This window comes from Bufo bufo, chromosome 2, assembly GCF_905171765.1.
Source record: "Bufo bufo chromosome 2, aBufBuf1.1, whole genome shotgun sequence".
NCBI classification, from domain to species: domain Eukaryota; kingdom Metazoa; phylum Chordata; class Amphibia; order Anura; family Bufonidae; genus Bufo; species Bufo bufo.
Window position 1 is genome coordinate 107660688 of NC_053390.1, and position 22881 is coordinate 107683568.

At 42.4% G+C, this 22881-nt stretch overlaps 1 protein-coding gene across 4 annotated transcripts in view; it reads right to left on the reverse strand.

Moving 5' to 3' along the window:
- The window catches only part of PDE8B (phosphodiesterase 8B), a 327461-nt gene that overhangs the window by 81236 nt on the left and 223344 nt on the right, over positions 1 to 22881 (reverse strand). For 2 of the 4 annotated variants that reach the window (XM_040421398.1, XM_040421396.1), the window contains exons 2-3: positions 5089 to 5145; positions 3482 to 3672 (exon numbers count right to left, since the gene is read on the reverse strand). In XM_040421398.1, the coding sequence (XP_040277332.1) occupies positions 3482 to 3672; positions 5089 to 5145 (248 nt within the window). Of the gene's footprint in view, positions 1 to 3481; positions 3673 to 5088; positions 5149 to 22881 lie in introns of all 4 variants that reach the window. The other 2 variants (XM_040421397.1, XM_040421395.1) reach the window with 1 other exon arrangement.

Consider the following 22881-nt stretch of genomic DNA (forward strand, 5'->3'; position numbering starts at 1 on the left):
GGTTTCTCCTTGTTGAGCGTTTTACAGCGCGTAGGAACGCTCTGTAAAACGCTCAGGTCTGAACCGGCTGTTATAGCTGTCATGGGAGCCGCTATAGAAGAAAAGGATTTAATAATCTCCTCTAGTAATTGGCAAATCCTAAAAATATCTGCAGTCTTGACAGTAGGAAGTAGGAGTAGGAACTGGATACACAGAAAACCCTTTAAAGGAAATGATGTCCCCCCTAAGGCCTCACGTACTTTTGTGCATCCTGCAAAACATGGATGACGTCCGTATGATGTCAGTTTTTTTTTTTTTTGCTGACCCATTGACTACAATGGGTCCGTGGTCTGCATTATACAGCCAAGTATAGGACATGTTCTATCTTTTTGCAGAACCGACATATGGATGCCGAAAGGACAAGGATGATCAACGCATTCTCCCCCTCCCCTAATGGATCAATTACTATATGTACTATGTAATGATTAATACTTGGTGCATGAGATTGTATTATAGTTGTTCCCTGAACTATCTATTCATGATCTATCAGTCTAAGAACATTAAAGGGTATTCTGGTTGTTAAAAGTTATTCCCTATCCAGAGGATATGGGATAACCATTACATTGGTGGGGGTACCCTGTATACCTTGGAGCCCCCCAAAATGAACGGAGCAGCAGGTCGGGCATACAAACTGACGCTCCATTCATCTCTATGGGAGTTCCGGAAACAGCTGTTGTACGTGGCTATCTTCAGAACTCCCATAGAGACGAATAGAGCAGCAGTGTGCCTCCCGACCTGCCACTCCGCTCATTTTGAGGGGCTCCAAAGGGTGCGGGGTACCCATTTTCATGATCAGTGGGTGTCCTAGCCTTTGGATAGGGGATCATTTTTGACAACTGGAATACCCCTTTAATCAGTATAGCTGAAGTGCTTTGTTTTGCAACATTAGGTTTGTATGTTTGAAAATAATATTTACACATTTGGAAACATATTCATTTGTACATATACCGTGGGATGTCAGGGCATAATTATACCTGTAGTTCTATAAGAGCTGCAATTTGTGTATTGTGATGTCATTACCCTGTCCGCTTGTGCTATCTATAAACATGCAACCTATGTTGCACGTCATGAAGGTTCGAGAAAGACTCAAGTTGACGATTATGCAATGCAGCAGTGGCATCCCTTGAATGGAGACAGACCACGCGACTACAAGCGGCCAGCTTTGTGGTCTGTTATGGGAAGCAGTGATTTAGAGTTGTATGGTGGAGATCTATCAATGTATGTATGCCAGTTTTCTGATATACAGTACCATATTTTGAAGCACCTGTTCCACTTTTTATGATGAAGAAGTTGGATACCTTGGGTGAGGCCGAGGACGACTTATTTATATTGCATTTTATCTTTTTAATAGTTTTCAATTAAAATTTCTTCGGCAGAATCAGCGCTGATTTTCCCATTCAAATTAACGGGAAGCAGAAAAAAAAACCGCACCATTTGAGATGTGCACATATGTGTTTTTGGGCGAAAAAAAAGTGGACCAATATAGTCTTGTGGGAAAAGTACTATAGAATTTAATAAAGGCAAAAATCTGCCTGTAAAACGCTTTACAAAAAAAGTGTAAAAAAATGCGCATAATTTTGAGGCGTAAAAATCTGCTAGCATTCATGTATTTTGAAAATCAGCTGTGTGAACTGACCCTTACACGGTCACATTGAAATGAATGGGTATCCAGTAGAGTCAACAGACTTTCTCTTTACAGCAACTCCTTGCTCAGAGTAAGGCTTCCTGCACACGACCGTAGGTGTTCCGTTGCCGTATTTCAGACCGCATTTGAAGATACGCAATACATGGGCACCTTTCCGTGTGCATTCCGCATCACGGATGCGGACCCATTCACTTCAATGGGTCCGCAAATCCGGAGATGCGGAACGGGAGCACGGAACGGAACCCTACGAAAGCACTACGGAGTGCTTCCGTGGGGTTTCGTCCCGTACTTCCGTTCCGCAAAAAGATAGAACATGTCCAATCTTTTTGCGGAACGGCCGGATCGCGGACCCATTAAAGTGAATGGGTCCGCGATCCGCTGCAGCTGCCCCATGGACGGTGTTCGTGCATTGCGGCCTCTTTCACATGGTCAGTATTTTGCATCAGTATTTGTAAGCCAAAAACAGGAGTGGGTCCAAAAGAGAGATAAAATGTAATGGAAATATTTGTATCTCATCTGTGTTTTGAACCCACTCCTGCTTTTAGCTTACAAATTCTGATCAAATACTGATGCAAAATACTGACCAAATACTGACTGTGTGAAACAGGCCTAAGGGTAATTCTATACAGAAAGTGTCCATCATGGATCTCATAAATCTGCAGAAAGATTTGCATATGTTACATTCGGATTGCACTGTGGATTCACTGCAGATTTCTCATTTGCTACTTTTAAAGTGCAAAATCCTGTTCATTTTTGAGCACGAATAAAGCAGCAGCATGCGTATGAGGTTTGTAAAATGTTATCTATTAGTGTGGTACTGTAGTCAAGTGTGGAATCCACCATATCTGAATTCACCCTAAGGCTACATGCACACGACCGTGCCGTTTTTTGCGGCCCATTCTTGTCCGCAAAACGGACAAGAATGGGACATGCTATATTTTTTTTGCGGGGCCTTGGAACGGAGCAACGGATGCGGACATCACACGGAGTGCTGTCCGCATCTTTTGCGGCCACACTGAAGTGAATGGGTCCGCACCCGAGCCGCAAACACTGCGGCTCGGATGTGGACCTGAAAAACGGTCGTGTGCATGAGGCCTAACAGTTGTGTCCGGAAATTAGTCCATCAGCTCAAAAAACCATGGACAATATACAATGTGAGAACAGAAACATCATACTGTATATTATAAGAATGAAAGAACAATAAAAAAGTACCAATAGCTTTTTATACCTATGTATAATACATACACCAGTCACAACATTAAAACCACCTGCCTGATATTGTGTAGGTCGCCCGCAGCTCTGTCTCAACAAGGCACAGACTCTACAAGACCTCTGAAGGTGTCCTGTGGTACCCAGCACTGAGATGTTAGCAGCAGAACCTGTGTGAATTGAGGCTTCCACAGATTGGAGTTGGTTTTCACAAAGTCTGGATAACGTGGACTCCAATAACTTGAACTCTTTGTCATGTTCCTCAAACTATTCCCGAAGGATTTTTGCAGTGAGGCTGTGAGGTTGTTTAGCCATTGTCATATCCTCATGCTTGCTCATTTTTTTTTTTTTATGTTTCTAACACTTCAACTTCAAGAATTTAAAGTTCAATCCCATCCCACCCCTTGACAGGTGCCAGTGTCACATGCTAACCAATGGTATTCACTTCACCATGGTGGCCAGTGTTTTTTACGTTGATTGATCAATGTATCTTATTTTTCTCCCAAATCCAAAGAAATAACATGGCATCAAGTAAAAAAACATTGGATAAAAAACAATGAAAGAACACCAAGGAAACCCCTGACGTACCTGCATACACTCTCGGCATCAAGGTATCTGGGGTATCGGTGGTCTATGACAATGATTTCATGGTGTTTATCGAGGAAGCACTCCAGTGCTGATTCTGGTGTGCACGCAATATTACACCTGTACCCAGCTCGATCACAGGCCCACCAGAACCCATCACTCTGACTGTCTTCTTTAGAAAACACTAGCAGCACCTTTACATGAAACAACAAGGCATGTAAGAGAAACCGCTATGGATTATTAGTCACTTCATTTAAATATACGTATCTCTATGACTGGTTTTTTGCAGACAAAATAAATTCAGTTTACAATATGAGGACGAGGGATTGCTATTGCTTGGCCTCATTCATTTGCTTTGTTTTTGGGAGCAGATCGCTGTTTAGGCAGCACAATCTGCTGCCTAGAAACAATAATTTAGGTGCCTGCACAGTTGTAATGCCCTCTTTGTGCCCCCTTCATAGTAATAATCCCCATTGTGCCCTCTGCATAGTAATTGTGCCCCCTTTAAAGTAATAATACCCACTGTGCCCCCTTCATATTAATAATTCCCATTGTGCCCACTTCATAGAAATAATCCCCATTGTGCCCCCTTCGCAGTAATAATGCCAATTGTGCCCCCTTAATAGTAGTAATGCCCACTGTGCTAGTAATGCCCCCTGTGCCCCCTCCATAGTAGAAATCCCCATTGTGCCCCCTTCACAGTAATAATGCCCACTGTGCCCCCTTCATTGTAGTAATGCCCCCTGGCTCTGTGCCCCCTCCATAGTAGAAATGCCCATTGTTCCCCTCCAGAGAACCCAGGACTCAGCACTCCAGCAATGAGCGCTTCCATCTGTATTGATGTAAGTGTTCATTGCTTCTGGCACCCCCCTGAGAGCGGGCACCCGGGGCGGACCGCCCCCTCCTCCCCCCCCCCTTAGCACTCCACTGACTACAGTCTATTTCTTTGAATCAAACTCTATTAGACTGTATCGATGGTATAGGGCAGGCATGCTCAACCTGTGGCCCTCCAGCTGTTGTAAAACTACAACTCCCACAATGCCCTGCTGTAGGCTGATAGCTGTAGGTTGTTCAGGCATGCTGGGAGTTGTAGTTTTGCAACAGCTGGGGGGCAGCAGGTTGAGCATGCCTGGTATAGGGGCTGGGTCCTGAGAATACTTTTCTCTGGTAGACCCAAGGAACCCAAGTCTGACCCTGGTTTTGCCACAACAGTGGCGTAAAAAGCATAAAAGAATTGTCCAGGATTTATTTTTATTTTAAATTACTCCCACTTTGCAGGGCCGGTAAAGAGGCTTCGCTGGGTCCCCGCCTGTAAACTTCTTGCACAGACAGGGTCACGTGCCCTACTGAAACCACTGATTGGCTGCAGAGGCGCCCATGACCCTGTATGTGCAGTAAGTTTACAGGCAGGGCTGGAAGTCTGGTGAAGACAGCCTTGGGACCACAGGGCCCAAACCAAGCAGCAGGGAGAAGGTAAGTGGAAAGTATAGTCTCTTTACAGGTCCCACTGGGTGGAGTATGTACATTGATATCTACCTGAATTGTGTCCTAGAAGGTAACCATGAATCTAATGCACAATTCATCTTATATGTAAGTAGAGGAATACATACCTGTATAGGATCCTGTGTTAGTCTCATAGGTCCAAGCCACAGTTCTGTTGATGATACCTGCTAATAGAAAAGAAGGCTATTTAATCTTGTTGAGTACATTGTATATACATACACAGTGCACACATCAACTACATTATATGATTGCAACTATTTTTTTGCTTACACAAGGAGAACATGTGACCACATGAAACATTTGTCAGATATAGTATTATTGGTCCCTGCCATTATACTCACCTTTCCCCAGTGTGTAATTTCCCTTTCACGACCTGTAGGCTATCGGTAAATGTTCAGAAACTTCCTCAGCAAAAAATCCATCTTAGGCCTCTTTCACACGAGCGTGATGGATTGGCTCCGGATGCGTTCAGGGTGCGTTCTGTGAAACCCGCACCATTTTGCAAGCAAGTTCAGTGAGTTTCGTCTGCGATTGTGTTCAGTTGTTAATTATTTTTTTTTCGTGCGGGTGCAATGCGTTTTGATGCGTTTTTCACGCGTGTGATAAAAAACTGAAGGTTTACAAACAACATCTCTCAGCAACCATCAGTGAAAAACACACTGCATCCGCACTTGCTTCCCCATTCACTTCTGTGTGGCCACGCAGAATATAGAACAATGAATGGGTTAGGATTCAGTGCGGGTGCTATGCGTTCACATCACGCATTGCCCCTGCGCGGAAAACTCGCTCATATGAAAGGGGCCTAAGGTAGAGTTCCCATCCATGTTATTTTTTCTATTCTTCTGATCCATCAGAACAGAACAACAAAAAAACGGATCCTGTGCTTCAGTTAGGCCCCTTTCACACGAGCGAGTTTTCCGCGTGGGTGCGATGCGTGATGTGAATGCATAGCACCCGCACTGAATCCTGACCCATAAATTTTTTTTTTCACGCATTAGTTCTGTGTTGCGTGAAAAAACGCAGCATGTTCTATATTCTGCGTTTTTCACGCAGCCCTGGACCCATAGAAGTGAATAGGGCTTTAGTGAAAAACGCATTGCATCCGAAAGCAGATGCGGATGCAATGCGTATTTCACTGATGGTTGCTAAGAGATGTATTTTGCAAACCTTCAGTTTTTTATCACGCGCGTAAAATGCGTGAAAAAATTTAATGCAATCCCAGACAAAACTGACTGAACTTGCTTGCAAAATGGTGCGCGTTTCACTAAACGCACCCTGAACACATCCGGACCTAATCCGTATCGTTCGTGTGAAAGAGGCCTTATGCACATTTTACATCCATTTGAGTAATTTACGTCTGAGATCCATTTTTTTAGACTAAAAAAGTATTGTATGCGGGGCTTTTTGTCCGTCTAAAAATAACGGATCTCAGATGGAAATGGCTCAAACGGATGCAAAATGTGCATAACTGATGTACAGGATCCTTTTTTTTCCCTTTAATTTGTGTTCTTCTGACGGATCAGAAGAACCAAAAATAATGGTGATGTGAACTCTCCCTCAACAGTAAACAGGGAGGAAGGATGAGAAAGAGAAGAATATTTCCCTCAATATCTGCCACAAGCTGTTAGAGAGTAAGAGGACAAGGAACCATGTTACAGTCACTCTGACTTTTGCTGTGACAGGGTAGGGGGGGAGGTGACATCTGATTGATTAGGTCACAGTTGGTCAGATCACACCAAGTAGAGTACACTGGCTCAGCAACCACAGATAGATAAAACAGACATTTACAGAAAGCAAAGTAGAGAAGAAAAATATCCAGATAAGACTAAACATTTTTGTACATTCAATACACATTGAGATCTGGAATTTAATGTGATTTTTCTTTTGGATACTATAGGTATTCTATAACTAAATAAGCAGTGATTTGGTAATTTATAAAAAAAACTGCTGTAGGTGCCTACAGCAGATTTCTCCAAAATAGTCCAAACCATGTACTTTCCTTTAGCGCTATCCAGAAACAGCTGTGTGTGGTTGGTATGATGGGATGTCTTCATAGCTTGGAGATTCTGAACACCAGAGGCAGTTTGACAGTCAGGGTGCAATTTCTCAAAGTAAATTAAAGGGGGTATATTCAGTTTTAAGAATAGGTGGGTATTGTGCCCTAGTTATGAGATCTCCTTTCCCTTTATCTCTGTATAGGAGAAGGTAACAGATCAGTGTTTTGACCTACATGATTTTCCTTGCAAGCCCCAACCTTTTGGTTCCACACATAATGTGACATTCACAGATTACTCTAAGTAGGAAGGACTGCTATTTAGTTGAAGTGGTCCTTTAAATACAAAGGTAATTTGGGACAGCAAAAAGAAATGACCTTCATGAAAACATCTCTGGTTCTTGGACGGGAGAACCTATTAGGCATCTAGGGCTTACTGTGTTTTTCAGATGATTCTGTTCAAGGATTTGTAAAACTACAGCATCACTAGAGCACTATGGAAATGGGAAAGCAGTAATAAAACTGTACGTCACAGAACCCTCAAGTAACAGTTCAGGAGTTCAGCTTTTCACAGCTACTGTATCTGAAGATGTTTGTAGCTTTGTTTAAGAAAAACAAAAAAATGATGACGTGTTTGCATTAACCTGTAAAAGATTACGTCTTCAGACTGAATTTACGTACTGGTGGGAAAAGTCTCGAATTCGCCTGGTAGACAACTGTAAAAAACTGTTAAAGGGGAACTCCAGAAATATGGTTTAGAGAACCGACTACTAAGAAAGCTAAAAAACTTCTGTGTAAGCTGAAACATCATTTTTTTTTGTACTCCCTGCCTAAATAAGGCTTCATGCACACAAATGATCCGTATTTCAGTCTGCAAACCACTGATCCACCAAATATGGATACTTACAGTGTGCATTCTGCATTTTTCTCACTCAAATCAATATAAATGACTATTCTCATCCTTTCTTAGCTTAGCTGCCTTAGAGGCCTTGGTGTCTTGGGGTGGAGGGTACTTTTTCTTCTTATGGAGAGTGCTTGAGTATGTGTAAGGAGTATTGTAGGCCAGACAATGCTCTTCTGGGTTTCTGGGAAAAATGTATGCCAATTAGGACATCTTGCATCTGCTTGCATCAGAGAAGCTTAGCTTTCTTTATTTTTTTGAAAAAGAGCTAATTTGAATATCTTTCCCAGAAACCCATTAATGTGCAAATTAGCTTTCCTTCCAAAGGAAAAGAAAGCTAAGCCTCTCTGATGCAAGCAGAGGAAAGACATGCTAATTTGCATATATTTTCCCAGAAACCAAGAGGAGCATTGTCTGGCCTACAATACTCCTCACACCCTGCATAAGGAGAAATAGTACCCCCCTGGATCTCAACCAATGCCTCTGAGGCAGCTAATCTAATTGTTCTGCTCAGCTATAATAAAAAAGAGCTATGTGCTGGTATGAGACACTCATTTATTAAGACCCAATAATTATACGCCAGTCCTGATTCTGCCCTGCCTCTGGATGCAGCAAAGTTATGTAAAGGTGCAGGCCTCTACATAACTTTGGCTCTTACTGCCTGCTGTGTGACGTGCTTTAAACTACAATAAACAATAAAATAAAGTCTCTCAAACGTTGTAGGGTACTTATCGGCGCTGCAGATCCACCGCGTGACGTGGGCCAAGTTCACATAAAGTTCAGGAAAATAGATAATGGTGGTCGCGCTGCCCAGTAATGGAGGTCCGTCAGGTAAAGGTATCTCGGGTTATCAAGCTCTTCACAATGCAGACACACAATGGAATTCAGGGGTAGGCGCACCAAGGACATCCAAACCGTTGTAATGTAAATTGGCGCAAAATAGTGAAGCTTCACAAGGATACATTTCCCAAGGATTTTTATTATACTCACAGAATAGTGAATTAAAACAGCATAAAACAATTCGTTCTTTCCTCATGCGTCCGCCCGACCTAGGTTTTACCGGTCAGCTTCGTCAGGGGCGATAATTTAAGGGCAATGCATAAAGCACGCCCCCTTTTTTTTTGAGGCTACAACGTATTCTTTATAAAAACATTACAACTCTTTTACAGCAATATCATACAATTCATAAGTATATATTCAGCACATACAATATCAATCCCAATTTAGTAGAACCTATAATCTTAGATGTGACAATAAATCACACCCCTTTTTTTTTTTCCTTTTCATACGTTATAGACCAGAGGGAGTCAATCTCTCTACCTCTCCTTAACGAGTTACCGGCCTTTCCCATTCATAAAAAAAATCACATGACCGAACCTCCGATCACATGATAATATTCTTCCAATGATATTTTACAACTGCTATTACTCTTATCACATGGTCCATAGGTTAAGACCGCTTTCCATTCATAAGGAGGTCACATGTCCAAACACTCCGATCATTTGTCAATTTGCATCCAATAACATCTTACACCTGCTTAACTAGCCGAATGCCGCATTAAATCTCCCCCTCTGTTGAATTTATATTGCATCAAATGTCGATCAACTCCCTACTTACCAGAGCGTCAGTACACAAGAAACGGTCCACATAACTTAACTAGCCAACCAAGCAGTTTACATTACAGCGGTTTGGATGTCCTTGGTGCACCTACCCCTGAATTCCATTGTGTGGCTGCATTGTGAAGAGCTTGATAATCCGAGATACCTTTACTTAAAGGACCTCCATTACTGGGCAGCGCGACCACCATTATCTATTTTCCTTTGCTTTAAACTACGGCAGCTCCCTTGCCGGCATAGTTTAAGGCTATTTTCCATGCCATAAACTGACGTAGAAAATGATGAATGAGACGGCCTGGCCGGTCCGCCCTCTTGCCTGCTCACACCACGCCCCCTTTTTTTAACCACTTCACAAAAGTAGAGTGAGCGGGGTAAAGCTAATGGCGTAAAATCAGATAACAAATGACCGCCTCGGTTTTCTTTTCCTTTTGGAAGAAGGACTAGTTTGTACATCTCCATTCCAGAGGAATATTACGCCTTTCTCCGATTTGCCAGAAAGAAATCTCAAGAAATTTTGATTTGTTAGAATCTAAATTGTTTTAAATTCAGGACAAATTCCACATCACTAGTATCAATTTTCTGATCTCTATGTTGGATGATAAATCTGGTACATCTTTAGACTATCTAGTTTATACCACCCATTTGTTGGCTTCGTGTTTGCCAAAGATTTGTCCAGATCCTAAAAATCTGTCAGTATGCACCAAAAGTCTATCCACCAAAAACTTTACACCAACTCTAAAACTTGGTCTAATCTGTACCACTTTTACACAAATATTGTGGATTTCAGCTTCATAAATGGATCTCGAAGGTAGACAAAAGCTGGTGTAAAAACGAACAATGTCAAGGATGTCGGAAAAAGTCAAACTTTTTGGTGCCTCTGAATAATAAATGTGTCTAAAATGAGATGCGTCAAAATTTGGGCGCAAACAACGCAGCACACTTAGCATAGCAAATGTGGGCCAGTTCTTTACAGCGCAAAGTTTTGTCGGTGATTTACAGGTAATATTTAACTAGAATGGGAGAAGAAAGACTTAACCCTGCCCATAGCAAAAGAAAGCCCTTCACTTTCCAGAATGGTATTTCCCTTTGATTCAACAATGACATGCTATCATTGGAAGAAATACAACACACTTTACACAAAGCAGAGTTTTACTACTTATCAGAGAAAATTTTGCGATGTGTAAATCCAGCCTTATATAATGTTAGTTTAACATGAGTCATAATGACTTATCATAGACTTATAATTACTTATCGTAGTTTCCCTGCACCCAACAATGGTATGGATAGATATTGAGGGCAATCGGAATTTTGCAATGCACACATTTCTATACAATATAGCTGGCACACAAAACATGTCCTTAAAATGTACAGATAGCGAATGTCACAGGCAATGAAAGATCGACTATACATAACACACTCAGTGTCCTTATTGTACAGATGTCCTCTGATTGCAAAAGTCAACTGTATTTGGTTAATAGGGGAAGTAAGTAATAATGTATTTCTTCAGGTACAGTAACATACAGTAACATTCTACAGAAGGGATCAGCAACCTTCAGCACTCCAGCTGCTGTTAGACTACAACTCCCAACATGCACACTTGCTCAGCTGTTCTTATAAATCCCATAGAAGTGAAAAGAGGATTCTGGGAGTTGTAGTCTAAGATGTGCCAGAGGTTGCTAATACCTGTTCTACAGAGCAAGAAGAGTAGAAATAGAAAAGAAAACTTAGGCCCCTTTCACACGAGCGAGTTTTTCACGCGGACGCAATGCATGATGCGAACGCATTGCGCCCGCACTAAATCCGGACCCATTCATTTCAATAGGTCTGTGTACATGAGCGTTGTTTTTCACGCATCACTTGTGCGTTGCGTGAAAATCTCAGCATGTTCTATGTTCTGCGTTTTTCACGCAACGCTGGCCCCATAGAAGTGAATGGGGCTGAGTGAAAATAGCATCGCATCCGCAAGCAAGTGCGGATGCGGTGCGTTTTTCACTGATGGTTGCTAAGAGATGTTGTTTGTAAACCTTCCGTTTTTTATCACGCGTGTGAAAAAACGCATCAATGCGCATTGCACCCGCGCGATAAAAGCTGAACAACTGAACGCAATCGCAGGCAAAACTAAGTGAACTGGCTTGCGAAATCACGCATTTTTGACTGAACACATGCGGACCTAATCCGTATCGCTCGTCTGCAAGGGGCCTTACTGAAGCACTAGAAAATGTGACAATATTATAGCAACAGCAAACATGTATAGCATAGTGCTCATTAGATACTGGGTTGTGGAGTCTAAAGCTGCATTTACATGAGCCAATAATCGTCCAGATTATCAGGATGGTCGTTCCCGACAATCTGCTCATGTAAATGTGCTGCCAATCATCCGATGAACTCATTCATCGGGTGATCTGTTGTTCATGCATGTGCATTCCGTATTTTGCGGAACAGCTGGCCCCTAATAAAACAGTCCTATCCTTGTCTGTAATGCGGACAATAAGACATGTTCAATTTTTTGGTGTAACAGCCATGCGGACATAAGGAAACGGAATTCACACAGAGTCTTTTTTTTTGCGGCCCCATTGAAGAAGTGAATGGTTCCACATACAGACCGCACAAAAACTAGAACGGACAAAGACTAAAAATATGTTCATCTGCACGAGCCCTGAGACTGATGATTTAGATTTTTCCAGAACAAGAGTTGGAGATCCAGAAGTGTTGGCTTGAATTGTGTGTCAACAAATCATAGACACAAGACCATGTAGTCCCTGCCAATTTATTTTTCCAGTAAGCGGAAAGGATGAAATAGGGTCAAAACTAGAAAAGTGTGAGTTTAAGGCACGACAAATGAGATTGAGGTATCCGGAACTTGGTCTGCATTTGGTGGTTTCCATCATTTTTAGGGAAATAGCCGAGCATCATGCAGTGCTACTTTTGCTTTTAAAGCACACTTTGACAGAAACCGATCAGCCATTGTTTGGATCCAAAGGATCTTGTACAACATTATGACTTATAGTAGAAGCCATGAGGGAGTCCTTGTCTTCACTCTTTACCCTCTCATGGAAGTATGGATTTTGTTTGAATAGTCTCCATCAACAATAACAGCTTTGTAGACTGCAGAAAGATAGAGAATTATGAGATAGTCCTCTCACTTGAAAGGTAATTAGGAAGAATAAAGAGTGGAGAACTAGAAGGTCACAGCAAGATATCAACACCCTTTTAGAGCAGCTCATTGAGCTAAACCAACAGCATCATGAGCTAAGACACTATATACAGCCACAGTTGAGTTTAATATTATAAACAAGGGACAAGATATTCTAAGCACAGGCCCTTGAAAGGGGTTTACTGGGAGTAAAACATTGATGACTTTACCATAAGGATAGGTCATCAATATCTGAAAGGTGGGAGTCCAACTCCCGGCAACCCTGCTAATCAGCTGTTTGAAGAGGCCATGAGTCTTCAGTAAGCACTGTGGCCTCTTCCTAGGCCAGTGACGTCAAGTTCATTGGTCAGATGGCCAAGGAAGAGCTCAGTTCCATTCAAGTGATTGGGCCACAGCTACAATACCAAGTACAGCTGCTGTACAATGAACAGAGCTGTGCTTGGTATGCTGTGAAAAGGCCACATCATTTACTGGAGCACCGCAACCTCTTCAAACAGCTGATCTACTGTAGGCACTTGGAAGTCAGATTCCTACAATCAACTCTCCTAGGCGAGGTACATGCCATCAGTACAGTCCGTCTCCTCAGTCCATACAAATATAGCGCCTACACTTTCTGAATTTAATCATCCGTGCTCCTAATATTTACTGGAATTGTACCTGCTGAAATTCATGCTGCGAGAATTAGACTGTATGCCAGGAATTTGATTAAAGCCAGTATGGCAGTTTTCTACCATGTACCAGTCACAATTTTTAGCACTAGCAGCATATAAAAGCAAGAATTTTCCATTCTTAATAAATCCCCGCTCCCATTGCTTTTTAGTATCCAGTATAAACATTGTACGCTTCCAACTTTGTGGGTACAGTCTGGGAAAGGCACTTTTGTTTTCCAGCGTGGCTGTGCCCCAATGCACAAAACTAGGTCCATAAAGGAATGGTTTGACAAACCCAAGCCCTGACTTCCACCCCAAACATCTTTGGGATGTCCTGGAAAAGTGATTATGAAAAAAATGTGGCAAACATTCCCACAGATACACTCCAAAATCTTATGGAAAACCTTCACAAATGAGTGGAGGTTACTCTATTCTCTAAATGGGTCCAACTATATTTTAAAGGGGTTGTGCAACTTTGGAGGGAAAGGGGTTTGGCAAACCACTCCTCTTGGGCAGACGTGTGAAGGGAAGCATGCTTACCAGCTCCTTCACTCCTCAGCCTCAGCTACTTTGCTCGGGTCCCTCGTTATAAATATCCAGTTTGACACTGCTGCAGCCGAGTCGCTGGCTACAGCGGTGACCTGCTCCCCTTGCAGCATGACAAATGGTCACGTGACACAAGGGGAGCAGCAGAGTCAAACAGGAAGTTTACAGCCAGGGTGCCCAGCAGAGCAGCAGAGGCAAGGGGACGAAGAAGCTAGGAGCAGGTAGGTATGCTTCCCTTCGCAGTTCTGCCCAAGGGAGAAGGGTTGCCAAAGTGTTCACATACTTTTTGCCATATGGTGTACTATACGTTGAGAAGCTTTTGTACAACTATTGTAAAGCTATCCAGACACAGTAGATTTATGTATGTTGTAAGGGCTCTCTCTCTCATAGGGTGTCGCAATCACAGACTTCTCCTCTGACAACAGGGTTCAAGTCCAAAAGGTGCTTCATTTCGGCACTTTAGCATCATCACACAGATAAACATCAAAAATAAACACCTGCCCATCTGGGCTCTACCTAATACACTTGTTGTCTCTAACTCACCTATAGAGTGCCGTTCACAAACAGGATTAGATCCGGCTTCCTCTGCCATATATACGGTCCAGCAGCCACCAGGCTGTGACCACACCAACACCCTTGGGGGGAGATGGTCCAGAAGTCCTCCCGACTCTGACCGTGTGCCCTCTTTCCGTAGGCGCCCCAAACTTCTGTGGCCACTCAGCGCTCCTGGCTGAGACCACACAGAGCCTCTCAGGCTCCCCTCTCTCTCAGGCTTCCTCAGCCTTTCTCCCTTCAAGTCATACACAGGGGGTTGTTTTATTCTTGATTACAGCAGCAGGCCTCACCTGCGATCACCACCGGCAAAAGACAATACATGTAGTGGAAGGGTGTGGACTGGCAGATCTCACTAGCAAACCTATCCCCCAGTCCATATGAAATCCAGCCCAGAACAACATCTAGACAAAACTGTTTCAGCAAACTACACTTTTCTGAAATCACTGCAGTTTTCTGGATTTCAGTTATCTCACCCAGCTGAGGTATCTGGATGGGATATACACGCCTCCCAGCACTTATACTGTACACATCACCACAATGTATATAGGGCCTTCCGACTCTTTCCTGACGGCTGATGTTGGAGAAAGGATTGGGCATGTTGTTTTTCAACTGCTGATCCTTTTGTTCTCAAAGCGGCTTTCTCCCCTCTCCCCATTCACTACATATGCATGCTTGGCAGAGGATGCATATGTATGTGAGGATCGTAAGAGACAGCTGTCATTCATCTGGCAGTTATCTTATATCTATGACCAGCCTATATCATGGGGCACATTTATCCATACTTTTAAACAACAATGGTGGCATATAAAAAATTGCAGATTGCGACACGTCATATTTACACCGTAATTTATGACTTTTTTGACCTTCTTGACACTTTTTATTAGCGTTAAGAAAATGGGCAGTGCTTTGCGGGACGGGGCAGCAACTCCTGGGGTCCATCAGATTTACTATAATTTATGCTGACATAATTACAATTTCTCACGGATGGAAAGCCAGAATATGTGCCAAATTTATTAGAAAGCCTATGCCTCTTAATAAATCTGGTGTATCTTCTCCAAAGACTGGCATAGGAAATACCAATTTTAGTAAATCTGCCCCATAGAACAGTAACAAAAAAAACTGCATTCCTAAATGGGATCCATTGATAGTAAAGAATGATATGGATTTTCCCACATGTGCAAACAAAGAAGCCGTAGAAAGGAAGTCCTGTCACAGAACCTCCAGGCATAACTAATGGAAAAGCGGCTGGGATAGCAGCCAAATGAGTTAACTGATAAGACATAACGCCTGAAAATATAATTTTATTGAGTTAGCTTTCACGAACATCGAGTGTCAGCAGTGAAAAAGCAGCACTTCTCTGTATCCTCCTCCTGCCCCTTCTGGCAGTGCTGCTCCACGCCCCCCACTCCTCTTTCTCTTCTTCCTCCCCGCCCACTACTCCAGCTCAGCCCAATAGCTACACCCATTGCATCATCATTCAGAGCCCAGTACTCCAGGGAGCATGCTCAGTTTGTTTCCATGTACTAGACAGTACACTTCCTTCTTGCCAGTACTCGAGCTGTGTTTTCTCCTCCTCCAGAGCTGTATTACAGTGATACACAGAGCACTATTCCAATCACAGACATGTTAATCATGATTATGTTAGCAGATATTTCTTATTTTCACTAGTAAGTAGGGATGAGTGAACCCGGTGAAGTTCGGGTTCGGCCAAACTTCAGGTCAAAGTTTGGGTTCGGGACCCGAACTTGACCCGAAAACCAAACCCAGACCCCATTAAAGTCAATGGGGACTCGAACTTCACTTTATCATTTTCTGTTATAACATGGTTATAACGAAAAATAATAGCATTCTTAAGGTAGAATGCTAAATAAAATGGCCATTGAGGGGTTAAAAATGATTTAAAAAAACTCACCTCATCCACTTCATCGCGCAGCCGGTATCCTCTTCTTTCTTCAGGACCTGCAAAAGAACCCACGATGAAGTCACCACGCTCACCACGTGGTGAGCGCGGTGACGTCATCGCAGGTCCTTTTGCGGGTCCTGAAGAAAGAAGAGGATACCGGCTGCACGATCAAGTGGATCTGGTGAGTTTTTTTTAATTATTTTTAACCCATCAATGGCTATTTTATTTAGCATTCTATCTTAAGAATGCTATTATTTTCCGTTATAACCATGTTATAACAGAAAAAATTTAAATCACCCGAACACCGTGTCTGGGTCCGGGTACCTGAACTCGCAAAGTTCGGTACGAACCCGAACTTTGCAGTTTGGGTTTGCTCAACCCTACTAGTAAGGCTTTTGCATAGTAATATAGCGTTATGAAGTAAATTATACATGCACATATGCTATACAGACTATATACACTCACCTAAAGAATTATTAGGAACAGCTGTTCTATTTCTCATTAATGCCATTATCTAGTCAACCAATCACATGGCAGTTGCTTCAATGCATTTAGGGGTGTGGTCCTGGTCAAGACAATCTCCTGAACTCCAAACTGAATGTCAGAGTGGGAAAGAAAGGTGATTTAAGCAATTTTGAGCGTGGCATGGTTGTTGGTGCCAGATGGGCCGGTCTGAGTATTTCACAATCTGCTCAGTTACTGGGATTTTCACGCACAACCATTTCTAGGGTTTACAAAGAATGGTGTGAAAAGGGAAAAACATCCAGTATGCGGCAGTCCTGTGGGCAAAAATGCCTTGTGGATGCTAGAGGTCAGAGGAGAATGGGCCGACTGATTCAAGCTGATAGAAGAGCAACGTTGACTGAAATAACCACTCGTTACAACCGAGGTATGCAGCAAAGCATTTGTGAAGCCACAACACGCACAACCTTGAGGTGGATGGGCTACAACAGCAGAAGACCCCACCGGGTACCACTCATCTCCACTACAAATGGGAAAAAGAGGCTACAATTTGCACGAGCTCACCAAAATTGGACTGTTGAAGACTGGAAAAATGTTGCCTGGTCTGTTGAGTCTCGATTTCTGTTGAGACATTCAAATGGTAGAGTCCGAATTTGGCGTAAACGGAATGAGAACATGTATCCATCCTCTGATGGCTACTTCCAGCAGGATAATGCACCATGTCACAAAGCTCGAATCATTTCAAATTGGTTTCTTGAACATGACAATGAGTTCACTGTACTAAAATGGCTCCCAAAATCACCAGATCTCAACCCAATAGAGCATCTTTGGGATGTGGTGGAACGGGAGCTTCGTGCCCTGGATGTGCATCCCTCAAATCTCCATCAACTGCAAGATGCTATCCTATCAATATGGGCCAACATTTCTAAAGAATGCTATCAGCACCTTGTTGAATCAATGCCACGTAGAATTAAGGCAGTTCTGAAGGCAAAAGGGGGTCCAACACTGCATTAGTATGGTGTTCCTAATAATTCTTTAGGTGAGTGTATGTGTATGTGTATACATGTTATATACCTTATTTTTGTGCAAATAGATATTTAGCATTGTGTCTATATAATATATGTGTGTCTATGGCTGGGTATTCTGTGTCTCTAGCAAGGTATTGTCTGTTAGAACATTGAGCTACACACTTCTTTTTGCACACCTTTTATGCTACAAATGGTTGGATACACACTAATCTCTGCTATCCCTCAGTGAATCACAGTAATCAAAGTGATCTAATGCACATTAGACTATGCTATCCTATTGTATATCACTTTTTATTGATATCACAACATTCAGATCCACACTTGTCTCTGGTATAGCTGTTAGTTTCAGGTATTTTCTTTAATAATGGCGCTCTTTCTTGCATTTATTTGGGGATCACTTGAAATTGGAGTATTTATTGATGTTGGAGTCATATTGTATAATTATGTATTATTACTGTTTATAATTTTTTTGCGTTGGATTATTGATTTATATTGTATTTATTTGATGGCCTAATAGATATGAGGCCATAACAATCTCTAGTCCTTTTCTCGTGGTATTACCTGGCCAATTTTACAATTCTGAGGTTGGACACATCCCATGCATGTGCTAGGGCGGCCACATCACACGGTGCTCCGCTTGTATCGTCCCCATGGTGACAGACGGGGGCAGAGCCTGGCACCACAAGTGATCTATTTTCAGGATGCACGTTTTGTGTGCGCAGTCACGCCGGGCGCCGGTCACGTGTGGACGCTATGGCGCGCTGTGAGGATGATGGCGCCCTAATCATGCTGGAGATGCGACCTATATTAATCTCAGCTTATGTAGTATACAGTATATACCCCTCTTTTCTTTACTTCATCCTTCCCTCCTGACGAAGCCAGTGGGTTGGCAAAACACACGTTGTGGCAGTAGCGGTGTCAGGTGCACCGGGCCACACATCCAATATGGGTAATTAATTATCTCTCTATCTTTATGTACTTCGCCCTATTTGGCTGCTTTTGTTATGTGAACCATGTTTCATATGATGCATGTAATATTTTTTTTATGGAGTTTATATTACAGTGATTGGTATCCCTTTTTGTGACCTATATGTATTGTTCTGCATACATGTGATTCAGGTTCACAGTTGATACCTTAATATTTAGAGGGTATTTATTTTTACTTTTGTTATTATCTTGACTTAACTTTGATAGTATGAGAAACTATTTTATATATTAGATCTTATCTATGTGACTATGTGATCTCCCATACGAGGTGTGTCCCGGGTTTGCACCTGCACTCTGTACTGCAGGGATCTGGTGGGGGACTGTTCCAAATGATCCAAATGATCCCCATACTGTTTTTCACCTTTAATATATATACTGTATGTATATATATAAATATATATATATATATATATATATATTTTTTTTTTATGTGATCATGTTTCAATAAAATTTTTTGATATATTTTATATTATACTAAGTGTATTCTATTTGGGCTATGCATTTTGATCTAGTGTAGGAGTATTTTAATGTTTCTATTAGGCTCTCTTTATATTTGGCATAATTTCCTGAGGTACTGTTTGGATTTATATATGTTTTTCCCCGGCTATATGTCAGATTCACACTTGCCTCCGGTATAGCAGTGTTTCCCCGGCTATATGATGATTTTCTTACTGTCCGATACACACTTAGCTCTAGGCAACCAGACTGAAAGAGCGTGCCCTTACTTTACACACAACCATATGGTCACCTTGCCCATGTTGTAGACCACAAATAGTGGTCCTCAAAACATGGGCAGCAGCAGTGTGAACTTCATATCAGGTTATGGATCCATTGATTTCATTGGGTCTACCCTGCACAAAATAGGGCAAAAGATAGGACGCCATATCTTTTGCAGTGCAGAGATACAGACCCAAAAGCACACAGAAGTGCTTCTGGGTGTTTCTATGGGCCCGCCAAACAACTGTCTCAAGACGCCATGGTGCTCCAGAAAGCACTGCATTCTGTTCACAGCGCACCAAGCACAGCACGGTACTTTGTATAACGGCTATACATGGTATTGCAGCCCCATTTATGTCTATGTGGGTGAGCTGCCCCTAGGTCAGGTGACCAATAAACATGCCGTCACTGGCCCAGGCTAAGCTACAATCATGTTGTCTTTTCAAACGAATGCAAAGGAATCAATTTTTTACAAGATAATTTTTCCTCTTTTTCTGACAGAACAGAGGAACGAAAAAAGAAACTGTGATGTAAACTCCCCCTTAGGCCTCATACACATGGGTGTTGGCTGTCCGTGCCCATATTATGGGATGCAAACGGTCTGTCCGCATATACGGGGATGCTGATTCAGGGCTCATGCATACGGCCGTAGTTGGCTGGTGCCCGTATTGCAGCCTGCAAACAGCAGGTCCGCAATATAGAGGCGCAGGACGTTTTTGCACTACATCACAGATGCAGACCCATTCACTTGTTCTATTTTCACATATTCTATATTTTTTTACAGTGTGGACGGATCACAGACCCATTCAAATTGAATGGGTCTGCGTCCTTTAGCACAGGCCATACAGACGGTGTCCGTGCATTGGGGACCGCAAATTGCGATACCTAATGCACAGAGTGGGCAGCACACTTGTGTGCATGCACCCTCACTTGAATGGGTCTGCAAACCACAGTATATGGAGCACATAGCAGTGTAAAGTGAAGGCACATAGCAGAAGGCCACAGAAACACTATAAAGTGCTTACATCGCATTTCGGACAATGCATCCGCAACCCAAAAAAGTAGCACATGCACTGCCTTTTTGCAGTGCAGATGGATCGTGGAACCATACTAGTCAAATGGGTCTGCATCCACAAGCGCAGCCCACACAGACAGTGCATATGCATTGGGGACCGCAAATTCACAGGCATGGCGGCACACGTTAATTTGCATGAAGCCATGTATGGGCACCAGCTGTGTGCGCCCCATGGTACAAATGTGGACCCATTGACTTGCATAGGTCCGCAATCCTCAAGATGCATAGCGGAGTCATGTATTGGAAGCACTACGAAGCACTTCCGTGGGATTTCACTCTGTGCCTGCACACCGCCAAAAAACAGAAAATCTGTACTTATTTGCTGTGACTTGCAGATCACTTGCGATCCCTCCCATTAAAATGAATGGGTCGGCTTAGGTGTATTTTTCTAATTTTCAACAAAATTTCCCAAACCATTTTTTAAGCACCAGTTCAGTTATAAAGTAATTTTGAGGGGTTTACGTAATGGAAACCACCTATAAATGACCCCATTTTAGAAACTAGACCACCCAAATAATGTTACAAACTTTGCTGACCCTTGAGGTGTTCCACAAGAATTTCGGAAAATGGAGGTTAAATGGAGGTGAAATTTCAAAATTTCACTTTTTTGGTAGATTTTTTATGTTAATACATTTTTTCTTGCAACACAGCAAGGGTTAACAGCAAAATAAACCTCAATATATATTACTCTGATTCTGCAGTTTACATAAATATCCCATATGTGACGGTAAACTGCTCTATGGGCATGTGGCAGTGGTGAGAAGGAAAGGAGCGCCATATGGATTTTGGAGGCAGATTTTGCTAGAATGGTTTTTAGGCACCATTTTGTATTTGAAGAGACCCTGACGTACCCCTACAGTGGAATCCCTCAAAAATGAACTCAATTTTGGAAACTACACCCCTTAAAGAATATATTAAAGGGGGATGCTGACCACTTTCATTTTACGGAGTTTGGAAACACTTGGCTGTGAAAATGAAAAGTTTAATTTCTTCCAATAAAATGTTGCTTTAGCCGCAAATTTTTCATTTTCAAAATAGGTCACAGGAGAAAAATCACCCTATAATTTGTTACCCATGTTCTCCTGAATCCAGCAACACCCCATATGTGGTGGTAAACTGCTGTGGGGGCACATGGCAGGATTTAGAATGGAAGGAGCGCCATATGGCTTTTGCAGCCAGATTTTGATGGATAGGTTTACGGGTGCCATTGGTTTTTATTTTTTGATTGATTGTCTTATGTGGGTGCTCATTTTTTGTGGGATGAGGTGAGGTTTTCATTGGTACCATTTTGGGGTACATAAGACTTTTTGATCGCTTAGTATTACTTTTTTTGTGAGGCAAGGTGAAAAAAATGGCTGTTTTGGCATAGTTTTGAAATATCTTTTTTACAACAATCACCTGAGGGGCCATCTCATGTGATATTTTTATACAGCAGGTTGTTATGGATGCGGGGTTACCCAATATGTCTATTATTTTTATAATTTTTAATTAAAATCTTGTTTTTGTGTTGCCATTTTCTGAGAGCCGTATTTTTTTCATTTTTTGCGGGATGAGATGACGGTTTAATTGGTACCATTTTGGGGTACATAAGACTTTTTGATCGCTTGGTATTACACTTTTTGTGAGGCAAGGTGACCAGAGAATGGCTGTTTTGGCACTGTTTTTATAAAAAATATTACGGCGTTCGCCTGATGGGGTGGATCATGTGATATTTTATAGAGCAGATTGATACGGATTCAGCGAAACCTAATATGTCTACTTTTCTCTTTTTACCTATTTTTTACATTTTTTTTACTTTATTTTGAGAAACGGACGCTCTAATCTTTATTTGAATTTTTTTTTTAACATTTTTTTCTTTTATTTATTTATTTTTTACACTTTTTGGACCCATACCCACTTGGTTCTTTCAGATCCAGTGGGTCTGATGGCTCTTCAATACACTGCAGTACACTGTATAGCGTACTGCAGTGTATTGTCATTTACACTTAGCCTGATCAGGCTCAGATATATGATGGCAAGCGGGATGCCTGTAAAGGCATTCAGTTGCCATGATAACTATAGGGATGCTGCCACTACAGCTCAGCGGCCCAATGGGGCAGGGAGGAAGCTCCCTCTTTTTACCCCCAAGCCTCGGGCTGCTGGGGTGTGGATTGGGGCTGTGAAGGGGGGGGGGGGCGCTTGGCCATCCTGAACATGAATGGGGTGGGGGTGGGAGGGTGACGGGGTGGCACGGACAGAATGGATGTCAAGTGGGACTGTGGGGGGGGGGGGCGCTTGGACATCCTGAACATGAATGGGGGGAGGTGTGCAGGG